Raw genomic sequence first — 17,846 nt, 5'->3', positions numbered from 1 at the left:
TGTATGTTCTTCCTCAGCTAATGGCATGAATCAAGCTTTTTTTCCTGATAGAGGAGGAAATTCCGCAACCCGATTAGGAGATTATGGTGCGCCAGCCAAGTCTTCCAAGTAAGCACAAGGATATGCTGGACAATGTAACAGGAATCTGTTAAAGGTATGAATAGTCTTAGATCACTTGGCTGTTGAATCGCTTCGGTACATAGTTACGTGCAGACCGAAGGAAGGCATGAGGGTCGAGGTATCACCGAGTTGTCCTTACCAGGAGAGTGAGTTTGAACCCCAGAGCATCGGTTAACGGTTCTTGTGGTAACCTCAAAATCTCCCGTGCTTCCCATTAAAACAAGCTGTTTCTTGATCATCAATCGTGGCATATCCAGAGTGATCCAGTGGTGACAAGTCGGACGGTCGTTTGAAGTTTATTTACTATATACAGAACCGTCCGCAGAACATATGCAGTACAAAAACTAGGTTTCATCGAAATGTTTGTACACTGGATGGATGACATTGTTGAGGAAATCTTCACGTGACTCAGTAGTCATCGTTTCCAAGATAGACGCCAGTTGTGCATCAGTGAGCGGAGCAAGGTGGGAATTCGACGGGGCCATCAAACGTAAAATAGCCAACGAAATCAAGCTCCGCTCTACACGGCTCATGTGTAGATTTCTGTTTGTTAACCTGCAAGGATGTGGAAATAGAAACAGATATACTAAGGTACGAACGGCCCGAATTTTAGTTAGACACCCATTACACACTAGCCAATTAACTATAGAGACTTTAAGATTCCTGTTGGACCACTGTGAAAATTCTATCGAAAAACGCGGGGACGTCCTAACATGGAACAAGTGTATCACATCAATACAGTTGGTCTGTATGATGATCATCAGTCTTTTCTCTCGATCTATGCGAATGAGTGATTGTTGTGCAGGTCAGCTCAACAACTTACTGACCGAAAGGTCCGTGGTTCGAGTCCAAACTCTGCATTACGACTGTTCCTGTTTAGACTTGGCCAACCTCGTGCTTCCCCCGGGTAGTATAGCAGCTGGGCGCCGAGCAATTATTATTTCTTTACTTAGTAAAATAGGCCACAAAGAAAAATAAGTGAACGAGGAAAACGTCATGGCACTTGACAGCTGCAGCTGTCAGGATTTCGATGGATATCGAGCTATCCTGAGTTAGTTCATCTCATGTCCCAACTTTGTTACCCTCGATTAATATTACATGTATCGAATTATGAAGAACGCAAGCGCTATTGAATCCTAGATTGAGCCAGCAAGCGCTTGATTCTATCGCAGGTAATGCATTAATCTAGCCTATCACTTATGCCAGCTAAATATGAATACCGATCGGCAAACATGAATACGGTGTGTTCCTGGAGGGGAGGTAAGCCATTTTGGGAACCGGAAACTGTTCAATACGATTGTGAGGAACTTTGAGTGCTAGGGAGATATTCGGTGCAGTATAAATTGTTTCTTCTACGTAGGGGTCCCCACAGAAGGAACCATGGTGCTTGCAACCAGTCCCCTGTCCAACAGACGACCTTTGTATCGCCTGTCCTGACAACGATTGCCCACTTGGAATAACCTAAAGCGCGCATTTGGGAATCAGCTATTCCATTTTTTTTTAAAAAAAATAAGAACACATCATGCTGAAATAATCAGCATTCAGCGACTGGTTATTTGAAAATTCAAGGACAGTTGATGTACGGCCTAAGTAAGGAAAAACTGGGGAAGATTAATTATGATAGTATTATTAGTAATATCGCCATACTAGTATTCGTCATGAGGACAATCCGCCCTCAGATGCTGGTGGTTTTCGCAAAAACAACTGCAGCATGTACTTCCCTCCCTCACTACTCAGCATCGGACGCCCAAACGACCGTAAGCCATGTATACGTCATGCATCAGTTTCACCACCCGTAGTTCAGTAGGCATATTTGTATACTTGACACTCGAACTGCATGACAGTTACGAAGAAACTGACAGCTACCGGTCCAAAAAGGGGGCGAACATTAGGACCTCCTAGACACCTAGCCACAATGCCGTGGGAGCTCAACGAACTGGGTATTCGAGTTTGCAATAATAGAAAACCTGGTTTCAACCCAGAGTGTAGGGAGCCAAACGTTCGGCACTTCACTGATCGTGGCTGAACTAAGTTTGCTGCAAAGTTCCATTTATGTCTCATGAAGTCTAAGGGTGGTTTTGAACCACAAACCTTTTTGTTGGTGAGTTCGTGCTTTAACCACTGAGCTACCTCGCGCGATCGTAAAGTAACGGCCAAAATGTACAGCAACTTACCGAAAATGTGTTACCGCGTTTTCCAACAGGGACAGCGTCGGTTGGCTGGAAATATGCATCTTGGAAAGGATAGCATTTACGCTGCAGAAAAAACAAAGAGTACCAAAGAATACAAGCTGAGCCGTCTTTCTCTGGCGTGTGGGCAATAGTTCGTCTTTGTAGTGGAATGCTACGAAGGTAAACAACTACTGACGCGCATCGATACCTGGGGAGTAGAGGCAACTCCAGGGTCAGTTTGGCGAGACTGACTGTAAGAGCCCACTACTGGTTTCGCCTTGTTCGCGCGCCGGTTATAACTGCATTTCGACCTCAGGTATTTAGACTAACGCCTCTATCCGCTCGCTTTAACCTTTCACTAGTTAGCCTAGATTTGGTGACGGTAATGAAATATTGCTAGACAAACTTTGCTAAAAACAATCTCTAATAATTGGCTTCAAAATGAGGCCTCACAGATAAGTGTGCAATGGTCAGTTAGACAGATATTGTCCGCAGGAATGATTGGCTCTGGTACTTAGACCAGTAAGAGTATGCTTCATATTTGTTTTTTTTTTCAGGTATGGGTGATTTTACTTGGACTGCTGTAGGAGAACTGGTCAATGGGCAGCAGTACTAGACGAAACTAACAAAGACTGGTATTCGGGGCAGAGTTTACATGACGTGATCTCTTTTCAGGATAGAGTTATTCGGATCGTAGGTCACCTACCACAGGTGTACAAAAATCGCAAAGACTATCAACCCGCGCGGTGCGTGTCTATGTGATCAAGTGGGGCATATAATCATGAAAGATGGATGCACACGAGACGAACAGACTAATAGTCCAATCCAAGTGCTGACCGCTTGCTCAACAGATCTCCGACATGTCCGACTGAACGAACAAACTGAACAATAAATAGAGGCCAGAGCAAGAAAGTAGGAAGAATGTTCATTTGATTGACAAACAAAACAGTCACCACTCGACAGGGTGGTATTGTCAAGCGAGTCGATTAGGGTAGAAAAAACTGGCCCTCATATTAACAGGTAACTGACAAACCGCAACGAAATTCATTCCACTGTCACTTTATTTTCACGATGGGACTTCACCATGGAGTGGACAAAGGAAACAGATTTGCTTTATTTCAAGTTATTTTGTTGGGACGAGGCAATTACCTTGATACAAGTTATTGGTACTTTGAGGATACGGGGAGTTCGTTCGGGCTAAGTCATTGTATACAGACAAACCGAGAAGTTTTGAGCAACCATTAATCCTTTTCAAGAACCCAGGATGATGTGCGGTTCAAGGGAATCAAAAACAGTACAGCGTTGGCTGATTGACAGCGTGTGGTCATTCAACGAGACATTCAACAATTGGGAAGCTTGTCAACAAGAAAATATTCGGTTCGACGATGATATGCACAATGTACTTCATAGTACATGTAAGTTCATCACTACTGATCAATCATTCATAGCTTGAAGGTGGTGCTTTAAACGCTCGTTTAAAACGCTGAGAGCTCCAACCTGTGAGATTCACACTGCTACGGTATCTCAATAAAGAAACTGCTGTATGATGCTCTCAATCTCTCAAATTAGGCGGACTTTTTTTTACACAGATCTACAAGTGGAAATATCAGCATTACTTGCAAACTACAGGTAATCGGCTCAGATGAAACAAACCACGTGTAGCTTTCTGTTAGGAGCCGGAGAGCCAGATTGCGTCATGTGAATCCAAAGTGTCGTGGATGAATGTATCTGGCTACAACAAGCTACCAGCATTGTTGAGCGGACATTGAATTGTTTAACTCCTGTACAGAACCGGTGCGTGTTCTGAAAAGTATGCACCACTCATGGCCCCAAAAATATAAACGGCTTTTCAGCAGAAATGAGCTTGGCTTTACAAGGCGGACTGTATTGGAAATTTAGTTCAATCACCTACCAAGCATAATCCTACCAGGTCATCAGCATCAACAGAAAATGATGGTGCTTCACTGCCATACAGCGGCGGGGAGAGAACGACTTAGTGAAGAGTGAAAAAAAAGAATGAGGACTTGGGGAAAAAACTATTTTCCTGTAATCTCATCTGAACACTAGTATAAAGAAAAGACTTGGTCGAAATTCAGTTGAGGCCTCATTTAATAATAGCCAAGTATTCAAGATGCTGAATTACAACTCACGTCGCTCAGTCGTGAATACCTTCACGATTTCGAGTGTGACAATCTGGGCGGGTGCAGCCTGCACTGGTGTATTAGTGTATTAGTATTATAACAGAGGAAGATAGGGGCCACCATCAATCAACTGTTTCCACTTATCCGCATCAAATAAGGCGAACCAACTAATGTCACGACCGGGGTGGCATGAAAGCATTTGTAATTCACGGTAGCACGTGGACTGAGATAGTGCCGTGGGACCCAATTTCTAGACACGAGGGTTGCTATGACCTTCAATCAAAACCTTCGGTCCGAAAGCCTGATTTCGAGGCAACGGCGTTCGGCTACTACTCTCAATAAACGAGATACCATATCTATTCCAGTCCTCACTGTAGAGGGTTAGTAGACTGTGCTTGTCCGACCTCTATCCGTTGACCCATCCGGTGGGAGAGATTGTGGAGTTGTATGAAAATCCCCAGATATAGCTCAACGAGCAACCGATATGTGCAAACCAATAGGCCCTGTCTCTTCAAGGCGTATTCTGGTGAACATTCACCTGGATGAATTACCCTACATATACACTATTACGATAAGGAAAACAAGTCTTCACACTGCTGCTGAGGTTACTCAATTTGTCAGACAACGATTCGCTCGGCTTCACAGATTTCTTGTATTGTTGCTACCGCTGATCTCTCGTCAATACCATTTGGCCTCCAGGCGATTGAACCAATATGCTGTCAGTCGCGTTGTTAGAGAATTAGCCCTATGTCTCTTGGTATCCTAATGAGGTGACTTTGATACTAGGAAGGGTATATTATTTCGCCAAAATGAAGGATGGAGTTCCACCGTGGCTTGCACGCGTATACGATCTGACCCTCTTGCGTTCCTATTTCAGTTGATCGGTGCGATCAACGATTTTTTTTGATGCCCACATTAATTGAGGATGCACCCGGATATCGTCGAGTAGGCGAAGGGGGTGTTGTCTAGTTCGACGTTATAACGCAGTTTTGAGGGCTGAAAGTGCGTACTGATAATGACTAAGTGGTTCGATTAGCGAGATCGACAAGTTTGTCAACACTTCCGCACGGCTATTCCAAACCGAACACACGATGTGGCGGGAGAAATCTGACTAGTTTACACGAGCACTCCAGTCGAATGCGGCCGACAGTATATTGTGCTCAGATATCCCATCGGCCGCACATTTCAGATTGTTGCAAAAACTTTTCTCATGGTGCAGTCAACTGAAGAGGAAGGAGGCGGGAATCAGCCAAAAGTCTTGAAAGCGAGCTATCGCAATTCTTGAAAGAACTGAGTTTAGGTATAAGTGCACTGTGGGCACTAACACTCATTGCAAAAGCAACTACATAGGGACCATACGGAACCAGCAGTAAGCGTCCTTTCCATCTACTGGGATTCGTGCACTACCTAGGTTTTGCAGTCTGGTCTCCGACAGACATGTGATACCTGGTGGGTAGTCATGGAAACTGCGAATTCTCCGCAATCACCCAACAAAGTGTGGACATCTCAGCAGCCAATACGTTCAGAAACCCAGCCCACACACGTATGCTCAACACTGATGGACTAGTACCGGATGCATCGTATCCTGGAGACGCGGTTAGACACTTTCGTCAGGTAATGGTGATACAGCATGGATGACTTCTTGGGAGTTTTTGTTCGGGAATGTAACTCCAGCTCAGACACAATCAAGTGTGATCCGCGAAGCAGCATGGGACTGTTCGTCGGATTATGAAAACGAATACAGCTGGCCAGTTTATGCAAGCTTATACTAATTTAGTGTAAGGGTTTAGTCATCTTCCCAGATGGACGACCAATGGACCGTCAGTCAAGATAAGGCTGCCGACATCCACCTTTGCCCTTCCCTCCCGGCGGAAACCGCCACAAGAATATAACGGATGGGTCTCACAAGGCTAACACGGCGGTAAGCCTCTTGTGGGGGGGGGGTATTAAATGTAAGCTCTACTGAAAGTGCTGGCCCCGATCCATATTGAGTGTTTTGAAATCCGGACTCTGAAATAGTGAATGATATTTGGGGATTGAAGTGCAAGTACTTTTCAGATAGTTTCTTATCATCGGCTCGCCACCAATATAATCCGATCTGAATGTGCGAAAACGAGAAATCCGAAGTGTCGCACACCTTTGAATCCCTATCAGGGTATTTTCATTTCTGTGAACAATACTGATGCTTTCACATGGAAAACAGAATGTGCCACGGTTCCGGGTTGGCTGCTAGCTGAAGGTAGCCAGTGGAAATATATATGGTCGTGGTAGGTAAAACACATACGGTTCCTAGCAGTCTTTTGTCCTGTGTCTAATCGCCAAAAACTACGAGTAACAACGCAAACGGTTGGCATGAAGCTCTTCGAAGTGTCTGCTTCCTTGCCTCGAATAACGAGATGCGAACAATGGTATGAAAGACATCAGGAATTAGCGCTATGCAGAGGTCTCCATTAAAAGTCTTTCAGGGAAAATGAGCTCAACGCATATGCAGAAAAATACAAGGGAAAAGCAGTGACTGACCTTGGAATCAGTTCCTCCATAAGCAGATGGCGGCGCATTGTATCCACAGAGACAGACTCCAGCAAGGGCAGCACGCCTGGTGGCTAAATAAATATAGAAAAAAAGGTGTTTCTGGTTGGGAAAACGTGTCACAAACAAATGATCGTTCTGATTCTCGGTGACAATAAGTGCTGAACCTCGCTTGAGTGAATGTCAATTTTGAATAAGAAACCCACGTACATGGAAAAATGAGTACCGAAGATAGTGAAGGTCTCGCAGCGAAATGGCCCCAACAGTACGGTCTTTACATAATGAATAGTTTATTTAGCATTAGAGGCCCCGAGATGAGTTTCCCTGCAAATCACCTGCTCAACGACCAAAAAACAAAACGATTGCGATGGCTTCAACTGGTACGCGTGTACTCGAGTCCAGATAAGTGGAAGACTGCCAGAGGGTGAATATGCGTTAGGGGGAGATAGTGTCAGAATATTCAAGAGTAGGAAGAAGAGGAGAAAATTGTTCTAACAATGAAGCACGCTGCCAAGTGCGAGTGAACGAACAAGGACGTGTGGAACTACTAAAAAGTGAAGGATACCGGCACAATTTATACAAGTTCTGGGAAGCGTTTGTCGTGAAGGTAACCATGGAGTAGGGGAAGGTAGGCTGTATCTTGAAGATGAGGAAGAGAGTGAACATTACCAGTAAGGGGTCAGATGGAAGCAAGTTGAATTACCTTTCTATGGATGCGATCTAACATTGAGAGGAGAATGAGAGTGGTATTCTGCGGTAGGGGAATCTAAGATTTATACAGAGAAAGAAGTTCGGCTGGGAAATGAACCACTATTTACTTGAGGTACAGGCTCCACGTGACTGGGTCAAGAAAGGTTGTCAAAGCAGTTCAAAGCTAGGTTGTGAGAAAGAAAAAGTGAGGTACACAGTCTGGATCGATAAAACTTAGAGATTCGACGAAGAGGGACGAAGCGTGAGAAATAGGGACCGACCTGGAAGGGTTAGAGTACACCAATAGCGAATTTTGGCGAATAAGCTTTCGAGCTATTGGTCGCTTGCACTTGCTTTACTTTAAGATGACTGTATCCAGCTCCTGCGAAGGAATCCGCTCTGCGGATGTTTTTGATCGCGGCAGTCCAAGCACAGGGAGCTAAGGCGATCTCATTATCATCAAGGACAACAGTATATCGGTGCGGGAATTTGGTGCTTGACTGCCACATCAAGAAGGAAAAAGATGCTCCAATTTCCTGAACGATTTTACGAACCAACTGTACCCTCTTTAAATCTTCATCATTCATAGGCATATCTGCCTGATTGGACCATATCAAAGTCACATGGTCGTAACGCGCGTTATAAACTTTTTCCACCGTTAAAGACTTCTACTAATGCTTACAGCTTCTATGTATTGTGTCGTTGCAAGTGCCTAGAGATCACGTACAGAAAACAAGATTAATTTGCTAACTTGTCACTCTAATGACTTCTATGGCCAAATTCAAGTACTCGAATGAGATTATCCGAAAACCGGTCTCGCGAGCTAAGTTATACAGATTGGATTGCAAAAAAATGCAGTGAAGACACAAAACACGAGAACTTTGAACTATCCCGACGAGATTGCATTTATGGATATGCAGTACATTCAATTGACTAAACATCAAGCAAGTTCCACGCACATCAACTAACCTTCTGATCTACCGCAAGAATCCTTAAGCATATAAAACTCAGAACGGTCGGCAAATGTGCAGATAAGCTTGAAGGTGCCAAAATTTGTATGTGACCACATCGGGTGGAAATAACGGAAACAAATTCAGGAAACAAAGGTGCCACGAACACTAGTTCACAATAGACTGGCTATCATGGCAAAAGTCCATTCTTTATGGTGGCCCTCCGATAGTCAGGCGCTTGCTCACTATCTACTCGGTTATGTAACCTGAAAGAATACCTTTAAGGTCATGCTGCCTGGCGGTCAGCGAGCCTCTCTCTTTACTCTGGGTTATTCGACGAAGTCCACAACAGTTCTGCATGAAAACCGAGAGTATGTAAGTCCGGCTACCATCGAAGACCATTCCATTTGTGGATTACCTAAGACTGGACTGAAAGCACAAAATAAGTGAGAGAGCAACTAGTCAACAGCTTTATGAACGAAAAGACTGGAGAAAGCAAGCAGTGGTTTTTTTCGAAAAACACTCGATAGAAAAACTCCGAGCAAATAATTAACGCAACGAACCATGAAACTAACTCACAGGTGAACTGGAGGCTTCATTACTGAGTGCAGTGGGGCTGACTGCTTCGACAGACTCATTGGGTAAGGGAACTTTTGAGCCCGTGAGTACGCGGAAAGCCTTGCTTGTTATCCATTGGAGTAGACGCACTCTTACAGCGGTGAACAAACTCGGACAGACTGTTTGGGAAGCCAGTTGTTCATGATAATCAGGTTGAGGAGTATGCAGCTGTGAAACAGAGGTCTCACTTGAGTTGGGCAAGGGCGAGTGTTCTATTACCAAGTTGTGTTTAGGTACCTCGATTCGAACTCCCCAGGAAGTTTCCGCTCTACTGGTTTTGGACTTCTTGGAAATTAGACGCCTCTCCTGCGCATCCCCATCCGATAAAGGAGAAGGCGGATTACTGACGCCGCTAGAGTCACTACTGTACGAACTAACGACATCCGATTCGGAAGGATCAGACACAGAGGATGCTTTAGAATCTGATTGATCAGTATCACTCTCGTTGTCAAATGGTTCATCTTGAACTGACACATGCAATCGTCTGAGACCATCTAGCACCAATTTGCCTGGACTACTTCGAGCATGTTTGGGCAGAAGGGTCAAGTTTACAGCTCCTTTGCCTCCGTGAGGACGACACCAACCAGGTTCGGTGGGGATTTGTTTTCTAACGTAACAGGAGGCCGAATAACACCAATCAGAACAGAAATGCTGTGAGAAAAGGCAAAATAAATGAATTAGCAATTTGTTGTTGACAACATCAGTGATTACAAAGAGTTGGAAACATGCCTCAGTGATTTGCACAATCAATTATTAAGACCGTCAAAAAAAGGAATACATTAGTGGCACTTTTTAATTTTCCACAGACTGGGTGTTTAAATTATCGTGAGAAATTGAGGCGCCTCCTGAACTGCACAAAAAATCTTAAACACGGTCCCACGACGCCTGCCAATCCTTTTTAAACAAACGCCACACTATCAAGTGGTCAGTTTGTTTACCACGTGCTCCTCCTCCTATTCAATGTAACTTAATAATTCGTGGACGAACAAACCCTAATTGCTGACGCGCTTGTGAAATGTTATAGGCAGTGGTGAAGACGGGTAAAACTTATCACGCTAAAAATCAACCAATTTGATGTCGAGTAGTTATAATGAGGTTTGTCCGTATGAGAATCTACACCCAAATAGTCATTAAATACCTGTGTTTGTTAGCGAAATACACTCATCTGCAAATTAATTTGGTTTTGCGAGAGACTCACCTGGAACCCAGCTGAATCTCTAGTTTGTGATGTCTCCAGGCAACTGAATATGTTGCACCAGGCCGCCTCATGTTCCAGTTGCTAGGATATTCAAGATATGCAACGATATCGTTGCACTACTCATAAGCTTGCTGGAAATTCTTCGACAACCCACGACCTGGAAACACCACAAACGATAGATTCAGCTGGCCCTCGCTAAACCAAATTAGTTTGCAAATGAGTGTATTTGCTAATTCCGTGCAATTCGGTTTCAAGTAGAACATAAGGTTGACGGAAACTCGGGGACTACGCCTACCTGATGAGCCCCAAGAAGGGCGAAGCCGGTCGTGGGCTGTCGATGGATTTTCAGTAACCTTATGAGTAGTGCGTTACGAATATGTCTGTGTTTGTTTTCTAATAGACCAAAATTAACCAGTGAATTTTAGCTCTGAAATTTGCTCCAACTCGACCCTCGAAAACGAAGATACCCGTTCGCTACTTTGGAGTTTCGAAGTTATGTTTTTTTATGGCATATGCCACTCGAAGAAGCTTCAACTAACGACAAACACTCATCTATGAATTTAAGTAACCGTTCACAACGGTTGTCCTATACCGACAGACAGGCTAACCTAGGTAAAAGGCTAAGTTACCTAAACGTTCTACGGTTTTCGTGCGAAGACAGGGTTGACAGATAATACCAATTTTTTCGATCCAACGACCGTGACGGAAACTTGTCTTAGCTCTCTAAAGCCCGGTAGATAGCTTTCGGGCTGTACATGAATATAGAAGTACCAAGTGATGCTCGTCAACAAACCAAGTAAGGCACTCCTGAAAACTAACAACTCTCCTTGTAACGATTGTCTTTCAAATACGATTGTATAGAGGTGCACGGCAACCACAAGACAAATCATTCGTTTATCCCAAATTGAACCACCTCCTTGATGGGACAGAATCTGAGGCCTTGTCTTTGAGAGATATTGTGCAAGTACCAAGCACAAACATATACTGAGAGTGGATATGTAAAGATTAACAAAAACTCCAACGAATAAGAGCTTCCATCCAAATTCAATCCGACCATAGTTCGGATGAGTCACATATTCCTTCCCAAGTTAGTTCTGCGTTGCTGAGGGGAATAGTAACAGCTATGGATAGAAAACTCACTAAAAGCAGCAGACGTGTTGAATTCGAGGTTAACGTGAGTCATGTATGTCAGCACGCTGCAACACTGGCAGTGATGAACATGAACAAGTTACGACCATCACTAACTTTCCGATGTGTCAAGTCGAATACGCGACGTGTGTTGGAGTTTATCCGATAAACTTGAGAGATTTGATCGCCCAGTGGATTGGGACAGAGAATGTAGCCACAATTGCCATTGGCATTGCGTTCCACGGCGATGTTATCGTACTGTTCGCGTTCAAGCCAAGGAATCTAGTGTAAATTACGAACATAAGTAAAAGGGAATCAATCGGTACCAGCAGTTAAAAGCTAAGAGTAAACAAGCGACATGACGAATACAGAACTGTTACGCCCAGATAGCTAAAAGTCTGCTCCTATTGCACAAAGCATTTTAGGTCCGACTTCGCGTCAGTCACGTTTGCATTGTGCGTTGAATTTTCTGATGCACTCACTGTTGACCTATGGGCATCACAGGGTATGCTGAGTAATGAGCCCAAGATGACCTATTATTTGACCACTTCACGATGACAGGGTTGCGCATCGAAAAGCGATAAAGAATTGACGGCAATCATCCGATAAAACTGCCAAATCATGCCATGAAAAGTGCTTGGGCCAGAATATCAAAAATATCTAAATTATTCAACTTCAGAGGTCTAGTAGTACTCTGAATCGGTATTGAGGAACAACCACTATAGTGTATTTAGAAACCATACTGGAAATAAAGCACCGACGTTGCTAGTGGTTTTAAGAGGAAAATCTTGTTTATTTAGAAGGATATTGGAAGCGGGGCAAGACGGCTCAAGTGGTTAGAACACGAATTTATTGACCGGAAAGTCCGTGGTTCGAATCTGACCTCTGCATCTCGACTTCTGTCTAGGCTTGGGCAACCTGACAGTATCCCAGCCCTCGTGCTTCCTTCGGGTGGCACGGCAGCTAGGCACAGGAAAAGTTACAGTTGAACGATACTGGAAGCCTCACCACCAAACGAACATTTCCGAAAACAGATTTCCCCAGCCCTCTGCTTCCTTCGGGTGGCACGGCAGCTAGGCACAGGAAAAGTTACAGTTGAACGATACTGGAAGCCTCACCACCAAACGAACATTTCCGAAAACAGATTTCTCAAGGTGTTTTTACAACACGGCATGTTGGTAAGATGTTCTACGTAAAAAAAACAGTGAGTTAGGGATGAATCTGGCTCAGTAAGCAAGCATATGCATCACAGTATCCAAGCAATGACTCTCGGAGGGAATAGGCTCGATGTATAGGAAATCCCTCACAGAACTGGGAGCTGGAACATCGATTTATCGAAAATTGAAACGCAACGATTCTTATATTCACTCCGGAAGGTGCTAGAATTATATACGCCTGAGTACCATTGCCAGGAGGCCTTGGGTGAACAACGTTAAGGACTATTCTTCAGCTATTTGACCGGAAATGTTTTTCTTGTCGGTATATAGAGGTCGTTCGAAGGATCTATCGGTTAAAACAGACAACTTTAGGCCGTAACAACCATAGGTAATCATCAAGGGAGATTGTTGGTTCATCAGCCATATTGGAAATAGTTCAATTATGATGAGCGAACCCAGGTTAAATTGATGAGCTAACCCAGTTCAAATAGGGCTTGGGTTGAGGGGGAAGCAACTGTGCGGCTTTTCCCGGATTCGCTTATCATGGTGGCGTAGGTGAACAACAAACAAACTCGGTTCGCAAATGCCCACTAAAGCCCAAACAAATTGCATTTAAGTTGGTAGAACTGGTGATTCCGAAACCTTTCGAAGGCAGTGAGACGAGGCAGAACATGAGCTGAACAACAGGAGGTTGCCTTAAGTGTTGCACACTGATTATCCCGAAACAGAACAGTATCCGTATAGCCCAATATAGCAATGGAAAAGGTAGAATAAAAGGAGCTATAAATCAAAAACGACTGTTTCCGGAAGCCAACAGATAGTGGTGTGTACTGAAACCACTCATCAGCCCATCCAAAGGTGGTATATGCTTGTATGGTATCAGCAATGTTCGGTGGAGTAAGAGCACTGTAGAGCAGCACAACTCAAGGCAAAAAAACGACTTCAAAACAGTGGATACCCAGTGGGTTTAAGATGGGCATTGGTCCCAACACGAAGACCCGATAAAAAGCGGGTCGGAAGAGGCAGTCATCCCATGCAAAACGGACATCTGAAGTTATTAAAAGGGTGGTGAATATGGGTAACATTACAGACGCATTCCAGAAGGGAAAGACCTCATGTTCTGTGATGGTGCATTTGAAGGATCGCATTACGGTTGATGGGGACTGTGTATACAAAATGAAATGTAACGAATGGACGAATGTTTATATAGTTCAGACTGCCAGGGAACTGTACATCAGAATCGGTGAGCATAAGTGATGCATAAGCAGACCACCCAGAAACGTAGATAAATATCAGGCGATAGATAAGGGCTCGACAATGGCAGTACATGCACTGGACACTGAACAGATTTGAAAAACGTGGACATTTTTAGACAGCGACTGGTGGCCGAGGCAGTGGCAGTCACCAAGCGTCCAAGCATGAGTCAGTGACTTGTGTTTGCTTGCCATTGTGGGCTCCCTGCGTACTTATGACACTTTTATGCGTGGCACATGGCGTTGAAGGTACATTTTTGTCATTTAACCTCACACCAGACCCAGTATGATGGTCACTTTGTGCCTGATGTGCGAGTCTTGACTGTGCTAGCGCACACTGCGCCTTGAAGAGCATTCACCATTGTTTGTCCTTTCTTTGGTTGTTGGTCCTTAGACACGTGTTCCCATACCAAAATCTTTACATACTTTGGGATTCACCTCATCAGACTGGCACTGCCCTTGGCATGATCTCGAATGAGACGCTTCTCTCTTTTCTCCCATATTCTCCTGTTACTCTTTCGCATTCATCGCTTGCACTCACTTTTTATGTTTGTGACCATGCTCTTCAAAAATAAATGATAAAAAAGTGGCAAGCATGTGGAGGAGGGTTTCAGATCAATCGAGATGACACAAGCCGGTGTGCAGTTATCAGTGAAATGGTCTTGGTCTAAAAGTACAAAACCCAAACAAAGTAAGATTCACTTATCTCTCCCCCCTAAACCAATCTACTTTTCCTGGAACCCCTCAACGCATACAGACCAACAAAACCTGTGAACAATACCCGGAAGGAATATTCCATTACGATGTCATAGACCGGAAAAGGTGTCAAACCCCAGAGTACATGATGACAGGTCCTTTAACCAATCTATCGTAAGTGTTAGTCATCCACACTAACCAACAAACAGGAATCTCAGACTGACACCGATCAAGTTGGCTAGAGACGCTACGGACTGAATGTCTTAAAACCCGATAAACCTGATAGTTTATTCACTTAGCCAAACGAATTATGCTTTTGTACAATTCTAGTGTTTTTAGTAGTTCAGCCCATGTGATTTTCACCATCTTCACAGGCAACTGTGAGAATGAGATGAGCGAAAATTGTAGGGGGGGCACGAAGTGTAGTATACGGAAAAAAAGTCCGGCACTAACCGCTGAAGCAAGCATTGTGAAAGACACTGGATTTCGACTGAACCGATCCGCAATCACCAAAACTTGACGAAGAAACAACGCCTTCCGTTTTCTGGTTGCTTCCTTATCGGCATTAGAAGCTTGAAAAGGTGGCGGTTCCATACCAATTTCATCGTCCGTAGGCTCATTTCCAGTTGTCGTGGTTCGTCCAAACATTGAACAACTGCCGTAAACAGTTGGAAGAGAAAGTAAAACAAAAGCTACGTTTTTTAAGATACTGGCGTTGGCAAACAGCTGAAGAACAACGGAAGGACGGAAAATCCAAGTTTTATTTGTCATAATACGAGTGAAAATCAACTCTCTTCGGGATATATGATGCGTACTACAAGTGAACAATCTGTGCATGGGATAAATTTTGCTTTACAAAGTGCAGCTACTGAATCAAGTGCATAGGTCCCACCACACCGACACTGTGTCCAGTACACTCCGAGCAAAGATGTGCTACAATCCGCACTATTATCGGATTCGAACTGTAGTTGATCTAGCCGAAGGTCCGCTTGAACAGGCAGTCCAGCTGAGTCTTTAAGCAAGTTATGCCGAGAGTAAGCACTGTCATAAGCCTTGCGAGTTTCGGGGCATTGTAGTATTTTCCAAGCCCTTTCAAGAGCCAGAAAGTCTTGGTGAGAGGGGTTCTGTAGGTCGAGACTGTTCTTGTCCGGATGAAGACGAAGGCGAGCTTGTTTGACCAACGATTTGATATCTTCGATACTGGCCCCTGGGTCACAACCAACGATGGAGTACAAGTCGTCCATCCAACGGAAACCCCTGAAATAATGTATACATTCACTGAAGCGCCACATCTTAGTATGACAAGAAACGCAAGAGAAGAGTGTTTGGAATGCATGGTGTATTGAATAGGAACAAATAAATACAAGAGGGCCAACTGTCAGTCACTCTCTTCGTCTGAGTCGCAGTACTGTACAGTTTCAGGTTCAGCCCATTTTGGTTCGGATGGGACAGGAAGTTTCACCTTGGAAGATGTGTCGTCGGTCTGTATACCAGCGGATTCCGGGGACCCACTTTCTTCGAGGTTTGCGTGATCGGAATTTGAATGAGGGAGTCCCGGTCGGTGAAATGATGTATTCTGATCATCCTCCTCATCACTGGAATGATCCTTTCCTTTCTTCCTTTTTGCGCGAATGGCCGCCAAGCGTGGTAACAAGTCTTTGGCAAATTTGAAAAACCCTTTGGTATCTGCCGTGCATGCATAACATCGAGCAGTCTTTTTGTATCGTTTCAAAGCACATTCTTCACAAAAGTAGTGCCTGCAGCTGAAAATAAGGAGCTAAGAAAAACTGCACTACCAATCACAAACCTACGTAGTAACCACAGGGTCTTTGTAATCCTTGCGACAAATAAGGCATTGCAAAGGAATATCTTCGTCCTGGGCCTCTTCTTCAGAGGAATGATGACCAATCTCATAGCGATTGTCGTTGCCTTCAATGCCATACGTTCCTTCCATTAATTCTTGCTCTATTTGCCAGCCGTGTTTATAGTCTGATCGATCGTGAAGAAATTTGCAGCTATCACCAAAGCTACAAAATCCGGTTTCTTTGTAATCCTAACGAGAAAATGAGGGTGATATAAATGTGAAGCGGACAAAGCGCGATTTACCTTACAGATATCTGGCTGATAGTCCCACCGAACCGTTGCTCGTAAATTAGTTGGCGCTCTCATCGGACCCTTCCGATTGAATCCGCTAGATGCGTTCCCAAGTACAGTGTCTTTCTTTTCAATGTACTGTGCGTAATTGTTCACACCCATATAAACTTTGCTCCTCTGGGAACCCTGCTCCTATTGGACGACAAGTAATACACTACCATTTTTCAACGGAGAAATAAAATACCTTGTTCAACTTTTGGGCTCGTTCGAAGATAGCCTGGGCATCGCAAGAATGATCTGCGTCAAGTTCATATGTAGCCGTCGCGCAGTGCTCACGACTGATATGCGACTCCTGAAACAAGAACAACCGGCACACTCGTGACTGTAATTATACCAGAAACTCACCATTGACCGTGAAGCTTTGTAAGCAACTGCAACTTCATTGGTCCCTTCATCATCGGATAATCCACGTGATTTCTTGGAAAAGTTCGGTGTCTGTAGCAAGTAAAGAAACCAGTATGCTGGATTGTTACCTGTTGATGCAATCCACTGTATTCTTGACGTTTAGCCCTTCGCTTGACTTCAATTTCCTCTTCACTTGACGAGGATTCTAGAATATCACATACGCCCAAAAGCGTTCTGTCTAACCTTTCTTTGACCGTATCGTTTGACGGGCGCGTTTCTTGAAGAACACACAATTGGCTTCAGAGTTATCCATTTTGACGAATGATATTCAAATCGGCTGAAAGCCAGGAAAGAGGTAGGATATCACCATAAATCACCACTGTAGTGCGGTGTAGAACATCAAGTACCGAACCCACTACTTCCAGAAACGAACCACAGCGTCTTAAGAACCAGTAAAATCAAATATCTGCTGTGACAAGACTGCTAGTGAACCCAGATGTTCCCGACCCCAGAGGCGCATAATGCGTCACAAAAGACATTTGAGATGGGTGTAGAAGTATGAACTACACTTGTAATCAAATTCCGAGCACGGAAATTTGGTACAATATAAGGAAATGAGAAGCTCATGTAAGTAAAGCATCCCGATAAGAACAAAAGATCGGAGAACTTTTGCTGTTTCCACCAAAGACAATTTAC

General features: G+C 44.1%; 1 protein-coding gene across 1 annotated transcript; it reads right to left on the bottom strand.

Annotated features, from left to right (window-relative positions):
• Positions 1-408: 408 nt before the first annotated feature.
• T265_09490 (hypothetical protein) lies at positions 409-17,463 on the bottom strand (the record flags this gene model as incomplete). The annotated part of the gene is made up of 14 exons (XM_009175572.1): positions 409-675; positions 2,295-2,375; positions 6,953-7,035; positions 9,181-9,870; positions 11,663-11,827; positions 15,105-15,465; positions 15,549-15,858; positions 16,164-16,414; positions 16,463-16,704; positions 16,758-16,937; positions 16,990-17,097; positions 17,151-17,240; positions 17,279-17,355; positions 17,394-17,463. 14 exons carry the CDS (start codon positions 17,461-17,463, stop codon positions 465-467), a joined length of 2,919 nt encoding a protein of 972 aa, XP_009173836.1.
• Between the last annotated feature and the right edge of the window lie 383 nt (positions 17,464-17,846).

This window comes from Opisthorchis viverrini (genome assembly GCF_000715545.1).
Source record: "Opisthorchis viverrini unplaced genomic scaffold opera_v5_278, whole genome shotgun sequence".
In the NCBI taxonomy this organism is placed as follows: Eukaryota; Metazoa; Platyhelminthes; class Trematoda; order Opisthorchiida; family Opisthorchiidae; genus Opisthorchis; species Opisthorchis viverrini.
Note: the sequence above shows the minus strand (reverse complement) of the source record. Positions and strands in the feature narration are given on the sequence as shown.